The sequence below is a fragment of the Symphalangus syndactylus genome, chromosome 10 (genome assembly GCF_028878055.3).
Source record: "Symphalangus syndactylus isolate Jambi chromosome 10, NHGRI_mSymSyn1-v2.1_pri, whole genome shotgun sequence".
NCBI classification, from domain to species: Eukaryota; Metazoa; Chordata; class Mammalia; order Primates; family Hylobatidae; genus Symphalangus; species Symphalangus syndactylus.
In genome coordinates this window covers 131,394,635-131,414,603 of record NC_072432.2, presented here as the reverse complement: position 1 = coordinate 131,414,603, position 19,969 = coordinate 131,394,635, and the positions used below count along the sequence as shown (strand labels likewise).

The 19,969-nt window shown below is 38.4% G+C and overlaps 1 protein-coding gene across 10 annotated transcripts in view; it reads left to right on the top strand.

Annotated features, from left to right (window-relative positions):
* Positions 1-19,969, top strand: part of NSD3 (nuclear receptor binding SET domain protein 3) — a 113,214-nt gene that overhangs the window by 62,780 nt on the left and 30,465 nt on the right. For 9 of the 10 annotated variants that reach the window (XM_063610911.1, XM_055295973.2, XM_055295976.2 and 6 more), the window contains exons 9-14: positions 858-903; positions 3,757-3,887; positions 4,260-4,388; positions 5,030-5,156; positions 14,383-14,580; positions 15,068-15,241. In XM_063610911.1, the coding sequence (XP_063466981.1) occupies positions 858-903; positions 3,757-3,887; positions 4,260-4,388; positions 5,030-5,156; positions 14,383-14,580; positions 15,068-15,241 (805 nt within the window). Of the gene's footprint in view, positions 1-857; positions 904-1,762; positions 3,002-3,756; positions 3,888-4,259; positions 4,389-5,029; positions 5,157-14,382; positions 14,581-15,067; positions 15,242-19,969 lie in introns of those variants that run through there. The other variant, XM_055295978.2, reaches the window with a different exon arrangement.

Sequence of the window (19,969 nt, the reverse complement as noted above, 5' to 3'; positions counted from 1 at the left end):
TTTTACCTGTTGTAAAAAAAATAAAAATTTTTTTAAAAAGCTTAGAACAATCCTTAAATATTTATAAAATGTGTTTCAACATTCATATTTCACCACATCTTAAAGAAACATGAAATTCAATTTATAGCTTAAACAGGAACTCCTCCAAACAGCCTCCTTTTTGTAATTCCAATGGTTCAATCCTCAAATTACCACGTGTTTTACATATACATTGGCAGAATAACTTCTGATCTCGCTCTCCTAATGTAGGATCAAGACACTGTTCATAAGACACTCAAGAAAGTGCTTTTGCAATATCACAAACTTATTTTCTTAAGTTTGTACTAGCAGCAAAAGTATTGAGCTTCCAGCTGTATGGAGCCCTGTAGCACTCTCTACAGAGAGGGTCCTGATTCCCAGCAACTTAGCTGTGAGTGCAGGCGCGGAAGGGTCTTAAAGTGGCGTGAGTTACATTAACCTGAGTATCATAGTAAGTAAAAATTTATCCTAACGTCTTTGGGGCGGGAGGGGTTTTTAGCAACATTGGGGCCGGTTGCAGAAACAACCCCTCTCCTGCCTTCCAGACACTGAGGAAAGTATTCTTGTTCTCTTCATATACCAAGGGAATGGTGGGAAAAGTCTTTGCTAGAGAGCATGTGGCTGTGTGTTGTCACTTAATATTCAGCACAGGCAGCTAGGATTTAAACCCTCCCTGATCTTGAGACAGAGAACTTTACCCAGAAGATGGGACTGAGTTCAGATTTCAGATACATTAATCACTCATCATTACTTAGATTGATGAAAGTATCTTTTCCCTCTATTAATAATTAAAAGGGAAAAAAATTATTTGTTAATGCTGTATTTTTCTGTCCAAACAGGTTGAAACAGTTCCTCAGGCTACAGTGAAGACTGGATTACAGAAAGGTGAGTTAGTATTATAATGTTGCTTTGCATTTCCTTGATTAAAACCAATTTTTAAGAATTATTTGTACTTCATGTATTTTTGTCTGTCTCTGTAAATCATTGTTGTTGCTCTTCAGTGTGAAATTGCAGTATTCCCCAGTGTTTGTGTGTGTGTGTGACTTTTAGAGTTGATCTTATTCTGTACCTCCACGTGAGAAGTCTTACTTGTTTTGGTAAATTGGAGAACACCATGTAGACTTGATACTGTTTCCAACTTTTCTCCATAAGATTCTGGGGTTTCACTGGCTTATAAACTAGGGATGTGACGAATCCACTTTTTTTGGTATTCGACTGAATACCGAATAGTAGCTATTCATGTTTGTCAAACATGGACTATGACAAATCAGACAAGACAAGCTGATTGAAAAAATCTTGCCACATTTATTTTTACAGTGCTGTAAAATCTTTTTGTAAATTAAAATGATTCATAGCATTTATGGCCACTATTAGATGACTTTATGCGAATCTATTTGAGATATGCACAAAGTTTAAGAAAGCTTAAACTTATATCTGTATTTTCTGTGTGCAATTTGACTACAGTACAAACTCCATAGCATGATTCGTGCGTTTTTGGTGAGATCAGACTGTATTTAATACCTGTAGTTTACTCTGGGCAAATTGCATTATTTAAAAATAAAATAAAACAACAGCCTCTCTGCATTCTCGGGGAGAAGTCTGCAGCGATGGTCTCCGTGGAGATCCTCAGCAGAACTGAACAGCCTCTCGGAGGGAACACTGCTTGGCGGAGCTCCAAGAAAAGACATCGCGATCGCTGCGAGATTAGGAGGCCTGATTGCGTTGTGTTTCCACCATTCCACAGGGTCGGCGGACCGGGGAGTGCAGGGCTCTGTCAGATTCAGTGACAGCTCCGTCTCCGCAGCGATTGAGGAAACTGTGGACTGAGATTCCTGTACAATTTCATCCCAGAAACTCCAGACTTGTAGTCTCCATGCAAGATTTCTTTGTCGGCGGCTCGATAAACAGTTTCTTTGTTTCGATTTTGATTTCGCCAATCATCATTATTGGCATTTTCCTGCCTGGTTTCTTCTTCAAGACTCTGAACAATTGCTTTAACAGTCAAATGATTTTTTTTTTTTTGGTTTGAGCTGGATGGGTACAGCTTAAATCATGGGTCCAGCCTAAAAACCACCATTTAACTTACACTGATCAATTTCAACATGGACTGTTTTTTTTTGTTTTTAAATAAAGCATCATTAATGCACATCTGCAGGGTTTTGCCAAACAGCCCAAACTGTATACATTACAATCATTAAAAGTTCTTATTTTTTTTTAATATTAGTGCCGTTATCATGGAGAACAGCATGACAGCTGTCTTTGGCAGTCTGTCATTTTTCTAGCATTTTCAGAAACTCATCGGAAATGGCGGTACCTGTGTTTCCCTTCGAAAGCCTCTCAGTACAGCACTCCTGTTCCTCTGTTAAAACTCCTTGTTAATCCAGTGATCTTTTAGGCCAAGGAAATATTTTGTGATGGTGTTCTGGGTCCATACACCAGCAATGAAGGAGATAGATTTGTGTACTTGTGTTTTTTAATCAGCATTAACATGGGCAGGCACCCTCATTTATAGATGTCAGGAAACATTCAGTGAAAAACTTGTAGAATGGGATGTGATAACGAGGTTCCAGTAATCTGAGCAGTCTAACGAGGCCCACCTCCTCCACCACAGAACGTGGCTATGTTCCAAGTGCTACTGTCACTCAGCCTGTTGCGGATCTTCGTGGCCTCAGGAGACTTGTTTCTCCACGGGCTCTTCCGGACTGCACACTTCCACCATAGCTTGCTGGGCTGATCTAGATGTCTGTTTGTTGTATGGAAATTTTGGGGGAAAAAAAATCCAAAACACAAACTGTGGGTTGAAATATTAACCGTCTCCTTGGTTCCTTGGTATTCACCGTGCCTGATCTGCACATTTCATCGTGGCTGTTTCTGTATAGCCTATACTGCATTAGCCCAAGAGATTGTTGCTTTGTAACTTTTTGCACTATTGTTTTGGCTGGATTTGTATTACACACAGTTTTAAAAAAAAAATTCCACACTATTCTCTGCCTTTTTTTTCCTATTTATTTCTTCCCGCACAAATTCCACATAGAGGCCTTCCCATCCAGCTCTACGTGATTTGGCTGCACTTGAACACTGATTATCCATTTACAACCCTCAGCAATGTGCCTCCTAAATGGCATGACATATGTAGATGTGCTGCAGCGCTTGTTAATGGTCACAATAAATGCCACTTCACCAAGGAAGTCTCAGATGAACAATTACGAACATCCAAATTTTATTGGGGGGCAATAATCAACTGAATTGCAAAATTCGGGGGAAAATGGCACTATCCGTGTACGAATCGAATACAAATCAAAGATTTGTCACATCCCTAATAAAAACAAGATGGAGATGTCTCTGCAACCATATTTGTAAGCTACACAGTGTGTTGGGTTTTATGTCTTCCCCCTCCAAATTGAATGGTTCTTTGAATTGCTCCAAATCCATCAGCTATCCTGCAATTTTGATAGAATTGATTTTTAGGTTGGAACGTGGGCTCTGTTGACTGAAAATAGCTTTAGAGAGGAGAACTGAATTAAATGTTTTGATAGAGCGGTTGTAAATTAAATCAGTCACTACCAGGAAGGTCAGAAGTTCTGAGGTTTTGACTCATTACTTCAGTGTTACAAAGAGAGCTATGCTTTTTCCACACTAAAGATGAGTTTGAGAAAAGAAAATATTCTCCCACACACACAAAAATTAAAACAAACCTTAAGTACTATTTTAGGATTAATTTCAGTGTGTTGTATTAAGGTGCCAGCGAGATTTCAGATTCCTGTAAACCTCTAAAGAAAAGGAGTCGCGCCTCAACTGATGTAGAAATGACTAGTTCAGCGTACAGAGACACATCTGACTCCGATTCTAGAGGACTGAGTGACCTGCAGGTAAATATGTGCAAGGGTCTGGACAAAGTGTTCTTTCTGAACATAATGCTTTTGCCTTATTTATTTGGCGAAATCGGGACATTTTAAAAATACTCATAGAAAAAAATCACTTTGTTTATTTTGAGCGTCTTAATTCTTTTGCTCTCATGTTATATAACAAAACTATAGTTTGTTTGTAATTTTAACTACAGTTTTTCCCGAAACAGCAGACCTATGATATCTGTGGATTTTGGAAAGAAAGGAAGGAAAAAAGAGGTGGTTGTGTCAAGATCTAATAATGCTTGAGCAAGTCTTACTAGGATTTTCATAGCGTCTTATCTTTGAGGGAATTTTTATTTTGTTTTTCTTAAAAATGCTATGTTTTCTATGTAGGTAGGCTTTGGAAAGCAAGTAGATAGCCCTTCAGCTACTGCAGATGCAGACATTTCTGATGTGCAGTCCATGGATTCAAGTTTGTCAAGAAGAGGCACTGGAATGAGTAAGAAGGACACTGTATGTCAGGTAGGCAGGTAACTGGTGCTATGGCTTGAAATAATTGCTATTATATTCTGCCAGTAATAGACTTAAATCCTGTTGAAAAGGGTAATATGTTTCTAAATTATTATGATATTACTTTAAAGCTACAGATATAAGACCTCTTTCTGGTTCTTTTTTTCCCTTTCTGAGTTGGAATACTTACCCACATGCCAATCTTTAGTGTGATATACTATTATTAATTGGAAGTAAATGGCAGATGACTGATTGGAAAAACTTTCTTAAATTCAGAATTTTAAAGTAATAACTTTCTTGTGTATTTTTACCATTCTTGAAAAAGTACTGCTTTGCCCTGTGAAGAAAAGTTAAATATGCAGATCCCAAAGAAGGAATCCTAAAAGATCAAGTATGACTTTAAACTTTATACCATATTGGATCTGGAAATACTGTAATTGTCTAGTTCTCTGGTTCTCAAAGTGAAGGCCAAGGACAAACAATATCAGCATCTTCTGGATACATATTAGAAATGCACATTGTTGGGGCCCCCGCCAGACCTACTGAATCACAGTCTGTGGGTGAGGGACCCGGTAATTTGTGTTTAACAAGCCGCCCATGTGGTCTTGATGTTTGCCAAAGTTTGAGAACCACTGCTTTTTGCCATATTACAGATTTGTGAAAGCTCTGGTGACTCTCTGATTGCTTGTGAGGGAGAGTGCTGCAAACACTTTCACCTGGAGTGCCTGGGATTGACATCAATTCCTGATAGCAAGTTCATCTGCATGGAATGTAAAACTGGTAAGATGACTTATTTCGATAGTCATGAAAAGATGAATGGGATTGTGCCAGGAATGTGCACTGGCAACCTCTCCTAGGACATCTTGTTCCCATCACTTTTATTAGCCCTCCTCCTCTCTTCCCAAAGGTATTTCAACAAATTAAGATTTGGCTTCAAGATTTAAAAAGTAGTTAAATTTCCTCCTACTGGTGCCTTCTACCATAAAACCTGTCACATTACCAAGATGAATTTGTGTTTTATATAAAGAGTTATACAAAGTATGTTAATTGAGTTATTTTTCAGATGGGTTTGAGATTTTGGGGGCTCAATAAATTGGTTTAAAGTTCTTTAAGAGACTGGAACAAGTATCAGTGCATAACCACAGTGATTATATTTTTAGTGGAAATTTGGAGCTACTGGAAATCATTTTTTAAACTTGGGATTCACCATTTATTTCTTATCTCACTATACATAGACTACTACCTACCAAAATAATTTGTAGAGAAATAAATATGCTAGTTTATATTTCTTCTCTCTGTAGCCATAATTCTGGTTAATATCGTGGAAAGCAAGTTGTAGTTGTTTAATCTGTAACAACATGGCAAATAAAAAATAACTGGAGATGACATGGTGGTGCTTCTAGGAACCATGTTGACGTGTTTTTTGTTTGGTTTTGCTTTGTTTTAGCTATGAGGAACTAAGTCGATTGGATAGCAAGTATACATGATATGCTGATCTTACCTTTGACTCTTTATTATTTTTCTACTCCTTCTTTTCCTTTTATATGGATTCTTACAGATACTTATTTTATCTTTTCTTATTTGATTGTATGCCTCCTAAAATCTTTCAGACAAAAAGTTAGTAATTTTTTTTTTTTTCAAGACAGTCTCGCTGTGTCGCCCAGGCTGGAGTGCAGTGGCGCGATCTCGGCTCACTGCAAGCTTCGCCTCCCGGGTTCACGCCATTCTCCTGCCTTAGCCTCCCGAATAGCTGGGACTACAGGCGCCCGCCACCACGCCCTACTAATTTTTTGTATTTTTAGTAGAGACGAGGTTTCACCATGTTAACCAGGATGGTCTCGATTTCCTGACCTCGTGGTCGGCCCGCCTCGGCCTCCCAAGTAGTTTTTTTTTTTAACTGAACACTGACTTACTAAACGTTAGGTGCTACAAGTACTAAGCATTTTCTCCTGCTATTTCATCTGATCCATGATAAGATAGGTACTATTATGATTTCCATTATACAGAAGGAGAAACAAGATTTAGAGAGTTTAGTAGCTTCCCCAAAGTCACAAAGATAGCCCATGATGACTCTGTGATTTAAACCCAGGCAGCTGGACTCCAGATTTCTTTTTTCTTTACCATGGTCTTCTACTGCCCTGGTGAATAGGATGGACATCACAAGTCATATGTCATATATCCCAATACACACTCATTCACATACATACACACACACACAAATACACACACGCATACATAAACTAAGCTATGGAAGCTGTTTAGAACATATAACTTAAAATTTTCCCCTTATAAAATATTTTATTCATCACATTTAGACTCTGCAGTAAAACCTGTGAACAGTTTGCCAGCTGGCAGCCCTGGGGTTATATTATCTGCACATTGTATTATTTGGCCTTCAGAATGCATTTCCATTTTTGAACACGGATAGAGCATGTAATCCTGGCTCCTCACATTCCCCATTATTCCTTTTTCTAAAATTCAGTCATTCCAGTCACTTATATATCCTGCCTGGCCCCTTTAAGCATTCAAGTATTGTATTGGGGACTTCTTGCATTGCTATAAAGAAATACCTGAGACTGGGTAATTTATAACAAAAGATGTTTAAATGACTCACAGTTCTGCAGGCTGTATAGGAAGGATAGTGCCAGTATCTGCTTGGCTTCTGAGGAGGCCTCAGGAAACTTACAATCATGGCAGAAGGCAAAGTGGGAGTAGGCACTTCAAATGGCAAAAGCAGGAGCAGGAGAGAGAGTTGAGGGAGAGGGCCACACATTTTTAAATGACCAGATTTCACAAGCACTCACTGACTGTCGCAAAGACAGCACCAAGCCATGTGGGATTCACCTCCATGATCCATACACCTCCCACCAGACCTCACCTCCAACACTGGGGATTATATTTCAACAGGAGATTTGGGTGGGGACAAATATCCAAAGTATATCAAGTATGCAATCCCTGATTTAAGATATTGATAGGAAGGACCATGTATCTCAGTATTAAAACACTCTTAGGGCTTCTCTCCTAACTAGAATCCAGGAGAATTCTTCCAACAGAGGCTAGGTGTATTTAATTTGGTACACATCTATTAGAAAATTTAAGAGGGAAATTTGCTTTAAAAACAGTCAAGTATGGGATGTTGTCAGTAAGCATGAAAAAAAATTTTTTATTAAAAAACAGTTGGGTAGAACAAAGAGGACTCACATTTCCTCATTTGAAAGTATACTACAAAGCTACAGAAGTCAAAACAGTGTGATACTGGCATAAAGACAGACATATAGACCAATGGCATAGAAAGCCCAGAAACAAGCACTTGCATATATGGTCAAATGATTTTTGATAAGGGTGTGAAGACTAGTCAGTGGAAAAAAAGACAGTCTTTCCAACAAATGATGCTGGAAGAGTTGGATATATGCCCGTAAAAGGATGAAGTTGGACCCTTACCCAACAGCATAAACAAAATTAATTCAAGATGAATCAAAGACCAAGCTGTAAGAGCTAAAACTATAAAACTCTTGGAAGAAAACATTGCATAGAGGAAAAGCTTCATGACAATGGATTTGGCAGTGATTTCGTATACATGACACCAAAGGCACAGGCAACAAAAGGAAAAACAGACAAATTGTACTTCATCAAAATTAAAAACTTTTGTACACCAAAGGGTCTTATCAACATAATGTAAAGGCAACCCACAGAATGGGAGAAAATATTTGCAAATTACATATCTGATAAAGCATTAATACCCAGAACATATAGAGAACGCCTTCAACTCAGCAATAAAAAACTAAACAACTCAAGCCAGGCGTGGTGGCTTATACCTGTAATCCCAGCACTTTGGAAGGCTGAGTCGGGCGGATCACCTGAGGTCAAGAGTTCAAGACCAGCCTGACCAACATGGAGAAACCCCATCTCTACTAAAAATACAAAATTAGCCGGGCATGGTGGCACATGCCTATAATTCCAGCTACTCGGGAGGCTGAGGCAGGGGAATTGCTTGAACCTGGGAGGCAGAGGTTGCAGTGAGCCGAGATCGTTCCATTGCACTCCAGCCTGGGCAACAAGAGCAAAACTCCATCTCCAAAAAAACAAAAAAAACTAAACAACTCAATTCAAAATTGGGCAAAGGTCTTGAGCAGATAGTTCTCCAAAGAAGATATGCAGATGGCCATTATACACATGAAAATATGCTCAATATAATGAGTAATCAGGGGGCCAGGTACAATGGCTCATGCCTATAATCCTAGCACATTGGGGAGCCAAAGCAGGTGGATCTCTTTGAGTTTAGGAGTTTGAGACCAGCCTGGGCAACATAGTGAAACCCTGTCTCTATTTAAAAAAAAAAAAAAAAAGTAATCAGGGAAATGCAAATCAAAGCCACAATGAGATGCCACTTTATACCCATTAGAATGACTAGTATCAAAAAAAGAAAAATGAAAACAACATGTTGGCTTAACTATGGAGAAATTGGAACCCTTGTGCATTGTTGGTGAGGATATAAAATGGTGTAGTGGCTGTTGAAAACCCGATGATGGTTTCTTAAAAAATTAAACAGAATAACAAATGATCAAGCAATTTCACTCTGGGTATATACCTGAAAGAACTGAAAGAAGGGGCCAGGCGTAGTGTCTCACACCTGTAATCCAGGGATTTTGGGAAGCCAAGACGAGCGGATTGCTTGAGTCCAGGAGTTCAAGACCAGCCTGGGCAACATGGTAAAACCCCATTTCTACCAAAAATACAAAAAAAAAAAAAAAAAAAAGTTAGCCCAGCATGGTGGCGCGTGCCCATAGTCCCAAATACTCAGGAGGCTGAGGTGAGAGAATCACCTGAGCCCAGGAAGTCAAGACTGCGGTGAACTGTAATGGCATCACTCCACTCCAGCCTGGGCAACCAGAGTGAGATTCTCTCAAAAAAAAAAAGAAGGACTCCAACAGATATTTGTACTATCATATTCATATTCCTAGCAACATTATTCACAGTAGTCAAAAGGTAGAAACAACCCAAATGTCCATTGATGGATGAATAAATAAAATGTAGTATGTACCTACAATGGAATATTACTCAGCCTTAAAAATAAATTCTGATACATGCCATAACATGGATGAACCTTGAGGACTTTATGTGGAGTGAAATAAGCCAGGTATAAAAGGCCAACAAATATTGTATGATTCCATTTATATGAATTACTTGGAATAGTCAAATTCTTAGAACAGTAGTCACCAGGGTTGTAGGGGAGGGTAAGATGAGGAGTTCTTTAATGGGTACCAAATTTCAGTATGGGATGATGAAAATGTTGTGGAGGCAGATAGTGGTAACAATGTGAATGTACTTAATGCTACTGAACCGTACACTTAAAAATGGTTAAAGTGTTAAATTTTATGTTATATATATTTTACCACAATTATTAAAAAAATTAAGTGCTTTTAATTTACTTATGACATAAAAATTAGTTTGGTACCTATCTGGTACACTTCTAACGTATTAGAAGCGAGAACTGTGATTCTTCAAACCATTGTTTAAGGTCATTTAGGCAATTTTCCTTTTAGTTTACAAAAGATAAAACACTTCACATGTAAGAATTATTGCAGGTACATACCTAATATGTTCTTATACTACCACTTTCTATTATTTAAGTCAAACGAGATTTCTGGAAAGAAAGCATTTTTATTTGCCCTTTTGAATAAAATGTACAATAGAATAAGTCTCCAAAAAGAGTTCTGTAACAGATAAAAAGAGTTCTGTAACAGATAGTTTTACTTATTCTTTTTTTCCCCACTTCCCCCATGGTCCTTGACTCTGGACTGATGGACTGACTTCTTTTTTTTGGTCCCATTGCCCAGGCTGAAGTGCAGTGGTGCAGTCTCAGCTCCCTGCAGCCTCGACCTCCCAGGCTCAGGTGATCCTCCCACCCCAGCCTCCTGATGAGCTATAGGGACTACAGGCACGCAGCACCATACCCAGCTAGCTTTTTAATTATTTATTGATCGATTGATTGATTGATTGATTGAGACAGATTTTCGCTCTGTCGCCCTGGCTGGAGTGCAGTGGCGCAATCTCAGCTCACTGCAACCTCCACTTCCCAAGTTCAAGTGATTCTTGTGCCTCAGCCTCCCGTGTAGCTGGGATTACAAGCACACACCACCATGCCTGACTAATTTTTGTATTTTTAGTAGAGCCAGGGTTTTGCCATGTTGGCCAGACCAGCCTCGAACTCCTGACCTCAAGTGATCCACCTGCCTGGGCCTCCCAGAGTGCTGGGATTACAGGTGTGAGCCACTGTGCCCAGCCTCCAGCTAGTTTTTTGGGTTTTTTTTGTTTGTTTGTTTGTTTTTTTAAGTAGAGAGACAGGTTTTACCATGTTGCCCAGGCTGGTCTTGAACTCCCATACTCAAGCAGTGCACCCACCTTGGCCTCCCAAAGTGCTGGGATTACAGGCGTGAGTCACTGTGCCTGGCCACTGACTGACTTGTTCTTAATAAAGGCCATTTCCTAGTGAAAAGGAAGAGTATGGAAAGCACTCACATGTTAGAGCTCTAACCTAAGTCTTAAAGGAGTTTGATAGTTCAGCTCTCTGTTAGCATAACACTTGTACTAGTTTTAACTATTTTCATTTATATTAGGCTTATTTTGATCATTACATAAATGAAGGCTTATTTTATTTTATATTTTCTTGAGAGAGGTTCTTGCTCTGTCGCCCAGGCTGGAGTGCAGTGGCATGAACATAGCTCACTGCAGTCTCGACCTCCCGGGCTCAATCCTCCCACCTCAGCCTCCTGAGCTAGTGGAACCACAGGCACATACCACCACGCCTGGCTAATTTTTTAATTGTTTTGTAGAGATGGGGTCTTACTGTGTTGCTCAGGCTGGCCTTGAACTCCTGGGCTCAAGTGATCCTCCTGCCTCGGCCTCCCAAAGAGCTGGGATTATAGGCGTGAGCCACCGTGATCATCTGAAGTCCTATTTTATTTTTACAGAGAGTAGTTTATTTATTAAACAAATCTGTGAAGTCAAACTTCCTACCTTTCAAATACATTTTTTAAATTTTTAAAACTTTTAAGTTATTTTAAAATATATAATTACCTTCATATCTATATACATGGTAAAATGTACTTTATTGGCCTTAACCATGTGGTGAAAAAATGTACTTTGAAATTACATATATACAATGGGACCAAAAAAAAAACCCCACCTTACTGTACTTTATTTCTGCAAGACAACTTAAAAAGTGAATATCACAGTTTCAACTACTCATTTTAAAGAACTTTTATAATTCAGCAAATTTGTAAAGATTGGGTACTTCCAGAATCAAAGAAAAATAATGCAATTCACCTAACTTTCTATAAAAAAGCAAAACTATTCCTTATATTTTTGCCTTCAGATTTTTAATAGGCATTATAAGAAAAGTGGACAAAAGACTTGAACACTTTCGAAAGATGGTATCCAGATGACCAATAAACATTTGACAAGTTTGTGGTTATAATTTGCAGTTCTTTGCTTAAACATTTCTTTCTGTATCTTTATTGACTCTTGGGAATTATCTGTTTATGTGTCTTATCCATTTATGTTTTGTGGTGTTAAAAGTGTTCTTATCGTTTGTTAATATTTTAAATTTATCTCTAATTACACAAGTAAAACATAACTACATTGTTTTGAAAGTATTATAATTACTGTTCTTGCTGATGTCACCCTTGATCATCAGTATTAATCCTAGGCCCTTACTTAGTTCCAGTCCTGACAACCATTGTCAGTTTGATGTGTAGCCCTGTAAACCTTTTTGTGTGTCTGTGTGTGTGTGTTGTAGTACAAATCTGTCATACCATTGTTCTGTCGGATCTCTTCTTATGTCAATACAGATGCATTCTATTTAATTGTTGCATAGTGCCCTAGTATACATACAGTCATAGTTTATTTAACTCTTCCCTTATCAAAGGACACTTGAGTTACTTTCACTTGTTTGCAATTACAGTGTTTCAGGCAACATCCTTTAACATTTACTTTCTGTCTTCCCCAATGTCGTTATTGAGAAATTGAATTTCTAGGCAGAAAGTGAATGTACTTTTATTTTAATGGATATTGCCCAGTTGCCTTCTAAGGTAGCTGCTTCCAACTTAAACTCCTACCAGTCCCCTACACCCTTATCAATAATTGGTATTATCACTGTAGTCCCAATTACTCTGGATTCTGGGGCACAAGAATCACTTGAACCTAGGAGGCAAAGGTTGCAGTGAGCCAAGATCACACAACTGTACTCCAGTCTGGGCGACAGAGCGAGACTCTGTCCCAAAAATAATAATTGGTATTATCAAACTCTTTTTTTTGTATTTATTTATTTATTTATTTATTTTTTGAGACAGAGTCTCACTCTGTCACCCAGGCTGGAGTGCGGTGGCGTGATCTCGGCTCACTGCAAGTTCCACCTCCCAGGTTCACACCATTCTCCTGCCTCAGCCTCCCGAGTAGCTGCGACTACAGGTGCCCACCACCACACCCGGCTAATTTTTTTGTATTTTTAGTAGAGACAGGGTTTCACTTTGTTAGCCGGGATGGTCTTGATCTCCTGACCTCGTGATCCACCCGCCTTGGCCTCCCAAAGTGCTCGGATTACAGGCGTGAGCCACTGCACCCAGCCGTTTTTTTCTATTTTATAACTGGTTTCAGTTAGCATTTACCTGATTACTAGTGAAGATGAACATATTTTAATTTTCTTTTGCCTATTTGTCTTTCTGTAAATTGCCCATTTACATCCTCTGCCCACTTTTACATTAGGCTGCTTTGGTTTTTTTCTATATTGATTTGTAGTTTGTCTTATTCCATTATCTTTGCTTATATATGTTGTGTGCGTTTTCTCCATATGTAAACTGTTTATACAACAAAACAATCTTTTGTCATTTTTGTTGCATATTTCCCTACATCTGTTTGTCTTTTACTTGTTTCTTCTTTTTTTCCTGTTTAGTTTTTTCATATTTGGCATTATTTTCTTCCTTGAATGTTGGACATATTCACTAGTGGAGCCATCTGGGCCTAAAATTTTTTTTGTTGAAAAATTTCCAATTATAGTTTCAATTTATTTTAATAGTTTACAGAACTATTCATATGTCCTGTTTATTTTTGTGTCATTGTTCGCAAGTTCTTTTTTTCTAGGAATCTGTCCATTCATCTAAATTTTCAAATTTATTAGCAAAAATATAGTGATACCCTTTTACTATCTTTTCAATGTTTGTAGGATTGGTAGTGATGTTCCATTTTTCATATCTGATATTAATATTAGGATCTTTCTCCTTTTTTTATTATTCTTACCAGAGGTATCAGTTTTATTATTCTTTTTCAAAGAACTAGGTTTTGTTAATTCTCCCTAGCAAATGTTGATTTCACTTCATTCTTGACGAATATTTTCACTGGGTATACAATTCTGGTTTGGTAATTATTTTCTTTCAGCCCTTTGAAGATATCATTCTATTGTTTTTTTGGCTTCCATTTTTCTCTTTCAGTCAGCTGTGTTTGAAAGTAATTGTCTTTTTGTGGATAATTTGAATATTTTCTTTGTCCTTGATTTTCTATAGTTCGAATAAGATATATCTAGCTGTAATTTTCTTTTTTATTAGGATTGTGAGTTTTCATTTTATGTATATTTTGCAGATAGAAATAATCAGTAATTATCTAATGGAATCTGTCTTTCCTTTGGTAATTTATTTATTCTATGTGGGGAAAACTTTGCTGCTGTCTGCTACCAGATGTTAAACAAATTCTGTTCTGGCTTTTCTATGGAATCAGTTTTGGAGATCTAAATTGTTTTTAGTATTCTGTCTCCAAATTGATAATCAATTATTCTAGCAAAATTTAAAACATAATTTTAATTTAGCATTTATTTTAAATGCTTTTTTGTGCATTAAATTCTTAAATATAGTAATAGAGTCTGTTTTAGGAGTAGCTGTTTGATGTCTATAGCTGCTTCTACTTGAATATGCTTTAGTCAATTTTATTTAATTTGTATTCCTCACCAATTTTCCAGGGCAGCACCCATGTTTTTCGTGTAAAGTGTCTGGTAAAGATGTGAAGCGTTGTTCTGTTGGTGCTTGTGGGAAATTTTATCATGAAGCCTGTGTCCGCAAATTCCCCACTGCCATCTTTGAATCAAAAGGATTCCGCTGTCCTCAGCACTGCTGCTCTGCCTGCTGTATGGAGAAAGATATCCACAAAGCAAGTAAAGGTAAAACAGCTGAAGAAGGAGACAAAGATTGTTTTAAGTGCAGTGGCAAATAACATTATCAAGCATATATTACAAACAACATAAGGCATTCTCCTTCTGTATATCTCTAGCTTTAACAGTTCAGCCACAGTACATACACAGTACATGTTTAAGTAGAGATTACATTCTAAATTCAGACCATGAGAAGAAAATTCCATGTGTTCAAAATACCCTTGAAAGTCCTTCAGTAGGTGCCATATTGGATACCACCATCTCTGCAGCATTGGAACAAATAATTTTTTCTTTGGACGATCTCTAAGTGACTATTAGGCTTACATTTAGGGGCCATATAGCATAGGATGACAGAGCCAGACTAGGGAAGAAAAAAATGCTTTTCATCTACTGTAACTAGCATCTCAGAGGGACCCAAAAAAGCCCAACTCCAGAAACTTATTTTTATGTTCTGCTGATGCCTTATTAGATTCCTTTTTGACTTGTCTTTAAACAGGCCGCATGATGAGATGTTTGAGATGTCCAGTTGCCTATCACTCTGGAGATGCTTGCATTGCGGCCGGAAGCATGTTAGTATCCTCCTACATTCTCATCTGTAGTAATCATTCCAAACGGAGCAGTAATTCTTCTTCTGCTGTAAATGTAGGCTTTTGTTTCGTTTGTGCCAGAGGTGAGTGTCTAACTTTTCTCTTCATTTATTTTTGAGGTCATTGGCATATTTCTCCATTAACATAGAGTCTCAGCATTGGGAAAGAACTCAGGCCATCTAGTAGAATCTCCTACCCAGTGCAGAATTCCACTGTAATATATCCCTGAGAGAGATGAACATTTCCAGTAACTTTTATAATGCTAGATGTCCAAAGTGTTAGCATACTAATTCTTCCATAAGTTAAGCTAAAATCTGCATTTCTAAAAATAACAGAATTATAGTTAAGTTCTTAGTTTTTCTGTTTGGAGCATTAAAAGATTAATCTTTTCCCTTCTGCAAACAACTCTTCTATTCAAAGTAGATCCTTCCCATGTCATAATCTTAAACCAGAACTTTCAACTGATTGAGATTTCACTTGGAAGGCAAGACTAGCACATCTATTTTTCAGTTGTTTATGCTGTATTTTATCATAATGTTTTGGTTTGGCATTGAGGAGGGCCTGATGGGACACAGCCAAGGCAGCATATGTGGTGGTGTTAGTTCAGAGCCAGCCATGTGGGCTTTCTTATTGCCAGCTGTTGATGTTTAAGTACGCCAAGAGATTGATCAACTAAAAACAATACTGTAGCCCTATGGGGGTCAGTGAACTTGGGTTCATGATAAATATAAAATGAAACTTCTTTAGTTCAATGTTATACAGAATATCTGGCTTTATCTCAAGCCATATTATAATAAAACTTTTTTGGTACTTAGTAAGCATTATAAAAACTAACTATTATCCCTAAATATTGCTTTTGTTTTGTTTTTAAGTGCAAAGTTTTCTGACTTTCCCTCTGAACTATTCTCAAGGCCTCTAAGGCCCATCGTGCTTGTTAGATTCTATTTAGACCATGCTGAAGATGAAAGTGGTTTTTGTTTGGTTGGTTGGTTTTGCTTTAGGAGACAGTTATTTTAATTTGGCGAAAGTACTATAACAACTTTTAAAAATAGAATTTAGGTAGTATGATAGATCTTAGGTGGTTTTGCTTTTGTATCTCTCATTATGAAAACATTACTTGGAGGTAGACAGTAAAAGATTAAATAAATCATAGTCCTTTGTGGAGTAGCTAGCAGGGTCTGTAGTAGACACTACTTTCTGTTTGCCTGTTTTATAAGCACATGTGACTGTCTGCCTTTGCAGCAGGAAGTAGTGTGTCTTTCTTAACTACAGCAGTGTCAAATGTATCCTGCTCTGAAACCTGGCTGGTATCATGGAGGAGTAGGTCTGAAATGTTTCCTGCTATATGGTAACGGGTGGGCAAATAATAAATAAAAAGGTGTCACTCATTGCCTTTCCCATCTCTGCATTCCTAACAAAGTAATGATTAGAAGAAAAAAATTATTGTATTATCAGTTGAATGTTTAGCTTTAGAGTCTTTTAAACGGATGAGTGGCAGTGATAACGTAAAGTCTCTTATTGCTTTGCAAACTCTTTGCTACCATTGCTGGGCACTGACATTTCCTGTCAGTGTATAAGCATGCATAATTTAGCCCGCATTTTAATATCAAGTTTATAACTATTACGTTGGCTTATGTTGGGGCGCATTCTGAATCAATTGCCATCAGTAGATTAATTAATAGTCTGTTTTGCTGTACTTCATTCAATAGTTGGGATACCTTTAAAATAGGTATTTTCAGGCTGGGCACAGTAGCTCACGCCTGTAATCCCAACACTTGGGAGGCTGAGGCAGGAGGATTGCTTAAGGCCAGGAGTTCAGGACCAGTTTGGGCAACATAGCAAGACCCATCTCTACAAAACATAAAGGAATTAGCCAAGCATGGTGATGTGTGCCTGTGGTCCCAGCTACTGGAGAGGCTGAGGAGGGAGGATCACTTGACCCTAGGAGTTCAAGACTGCAGTGAGTTGTGAAACAAAATATAGTATTTTCAATTTAGGACAGCTAGAAAATTGTACGCTTACAGAAACTCTGCCACTTTGTTAAATTTAACTTACATAACTTGATTAAAATTCTGAGAATAATGTAAGTGGAGGGAAAACCCATGTTTAACAACAGAATCTGTATTTACATCTTAACAATTTGACAGTTATTCTGGAATATTTTCTGAATTTAAATGCCTATTTAAGCAAAATTATTTAATTCCCACATATTTTAACTGTGAAACTTTGTATGGTAAACATAACCTTCATTTTATTTTCTAGCATTTGACAAAGACTTACTCTAAATAGATCAGATGCTGGGAAGACTTAAATCAAAAGTCTTTCAGAAGTAAATAATATGTGTTCTTTTATAAGTATTTATAAAGGTCACCTTTTTTAAGGAGACATAACTGTAATAAATCCACACACAGAAAGGAGCACTTTAGTCATTTCTGTTTGGGTATTAGAAAACTTAGCTTGTTTTGCTTGTTTCTTGCCTCATACAGAATTTTTCCCTCCACATAGATTTTCTCTTAGTTCTTGGTTGTTGGGTGTTTAAAATCATTAAGCTATTTCTTAAGGACTACAGTGTCTGGAAATATTTTTTGAAATGTTTCAGGGTTTGACATCACTCCTCTTCCACATGCCACCTGATCGTGGAGTCACAAGAAGTGTGCAGACATTTTTCGGTGTAGTGCATATTCTTTAGCATCTCCTTTCATCTTAGAGGGTTGTGTAAAATAAGTTACTTAACATTCTGTGCCTTTCTTTGTAATGGTAATTTTAAATGGATAATGTAGGCTGGAGTTTTCATTTTAACAGTAAATAATAGCAATTTATTTTGCATATGTAAGGCAAACTTTACTAAACATTATCTGAATGAATTACCACAGTTTCCCTAAGAAGTTCTCTCTCCATGGTATACAGGTGAGAACACTGAAACCCAGATTAAATAATTTACCTAATGTCACACAAGTTGTTAAATGGAGGGACTAGCATTTGTACTTCATCCTTCTTATTTCAAAGCCCATATTCTTTTACACTACTCCATCTCCCTCTATTAAATGTACAAAGTTCATTTCAACATTATATAACTTTTTTTTTTGAGACGGAGTTTTGCTCTTGTTGCCCAGGCTGGAGTGCAATGGTGCGGTCTCAGCTCACTGCAACCTCTGCCTTTTGGGTTCAAGCGATTCTTCTGCCTCAGCCTCCCAAGTAGCTGGGATTACAGGCATGTGCCACCACGCCTGGCTAATTCTTCTGTATTTTTAGTCGAGATGGGGTTTTTCCATGTTGTTCAGGCTGGTCTCGAACTCCCGACCTCAGGTGATCTGCCCGTCTCGGCCTCCCAAAGTGCTGGGATTACAGGCTTGAGCCACCATGCCCAGCCTATATAACTTTTATCAGAAGATTCTGGCTGAGCACCATGGCTCACGCCTGTAATTCCAGCATTTTGAGAGGCTGAGGTGGGAGGATTGCTTGAGCCCAGGAATTCAAGACCAGCCTGGGCAACATAGCCAGACCTCGTCTCTACAAAAAAATCAAAAACGTAGCCAGGCATGGGGACAAATGCCTGTAGTCCTAGCTACTCGGGAGGTTGAGGTGGTAGGATCACTCGAGTCCAGGAGGTTGAGGCTGCAGTGAGCTGTAATCCGCCACTGGACTCCAGCCCCGGTGACAGAGTGAGACCCTGTCTCAAAAAAACAAAGCAGGCCGGGCGCAGTGGCTCAAGCCTGTAATCCCAGCACTTTGGGAGGCCGAGGCAGGCAGAAAACGAGGTCAGGAGATCGAGACCATCCTGGCTAACACGGTGAAACCCCGTCTGTACTAAAAATACAAAAAGTTAGCCGGGCGTGTTGGCGAGTGCCTGTAGTCCCAGCTACTCGGGAGGCTGAGGCAGGAGAATGGCGTGAACCCGGGAGGCGGAGCTTGCAGTGAGCCGAGATCACGCCACTGCACTCCAGCCTGACAGAGAAAGACTCTGTCTCAAAAAAACAAAAAAACAAAAAAAAAAAAAACAAAGCAAAAAGAAGAAGATTGTCATGTTGTTAGTAATTTCAAGTTCCATTCTGTTATTTAGGTCAGAGATATTTCTTGAATTCGTCTCAGTGTAGAGTATGAAGACATTGCCCACAGAAAAAAGTAAATGGTAATTTCCCTCCCCTTCAGAATGATCTCTAAATAAAACTACTGCCATAATTTGTATTGTAAACCCTACATCATTATACACTGATCCAGTAACCAAGATAGAGGACAGAGAAATGTCCCCTGGTCTCACAGTTGCCTAGGTTTAGGAGTGGCTTATAGCTACATCATGAGTTAACTGGGGGCGGGGGAAGGGAAAGAAGAGGGAACCACAGGTAGCTTTAGTGTTTTCCTCTGAGTAGCATAGCTGTAATTGGTAGATCAAAAAGATTGTTTTTATTAACCCTTAAGTGGGTAATCACTTTATATTGTGGCAGGGAAAAAATGAAAATATTTGCATTACCGCAGTAAAGTTCAGGAAATTATGGCTCCTTTAAAATCATGTACCAGGCCTGGCACAGTGGCTCATGCCTGTAATCCCAACATTTTGGAAGACCAAGATGGGAGGATTACTTAAGGCTAGAAGTGAGAGACCAGCCTGGGCACAAAAGCTATTATAGACCCCATCTCTACAAAAAAATTTAAAAATTAGCCTGGTATGGTGGCATGTATCTGTAGTCCCAGCTACTCAGGAGGCTGAGGCCAGAGGATCGCTAGAGCCCAGAAATTCAAAGGTGCAATGAGCCATGATCACACCACTACCCTCCAGCCTGGGTGACAGAGCAAGACTCTGTCTCAAAAAAAAT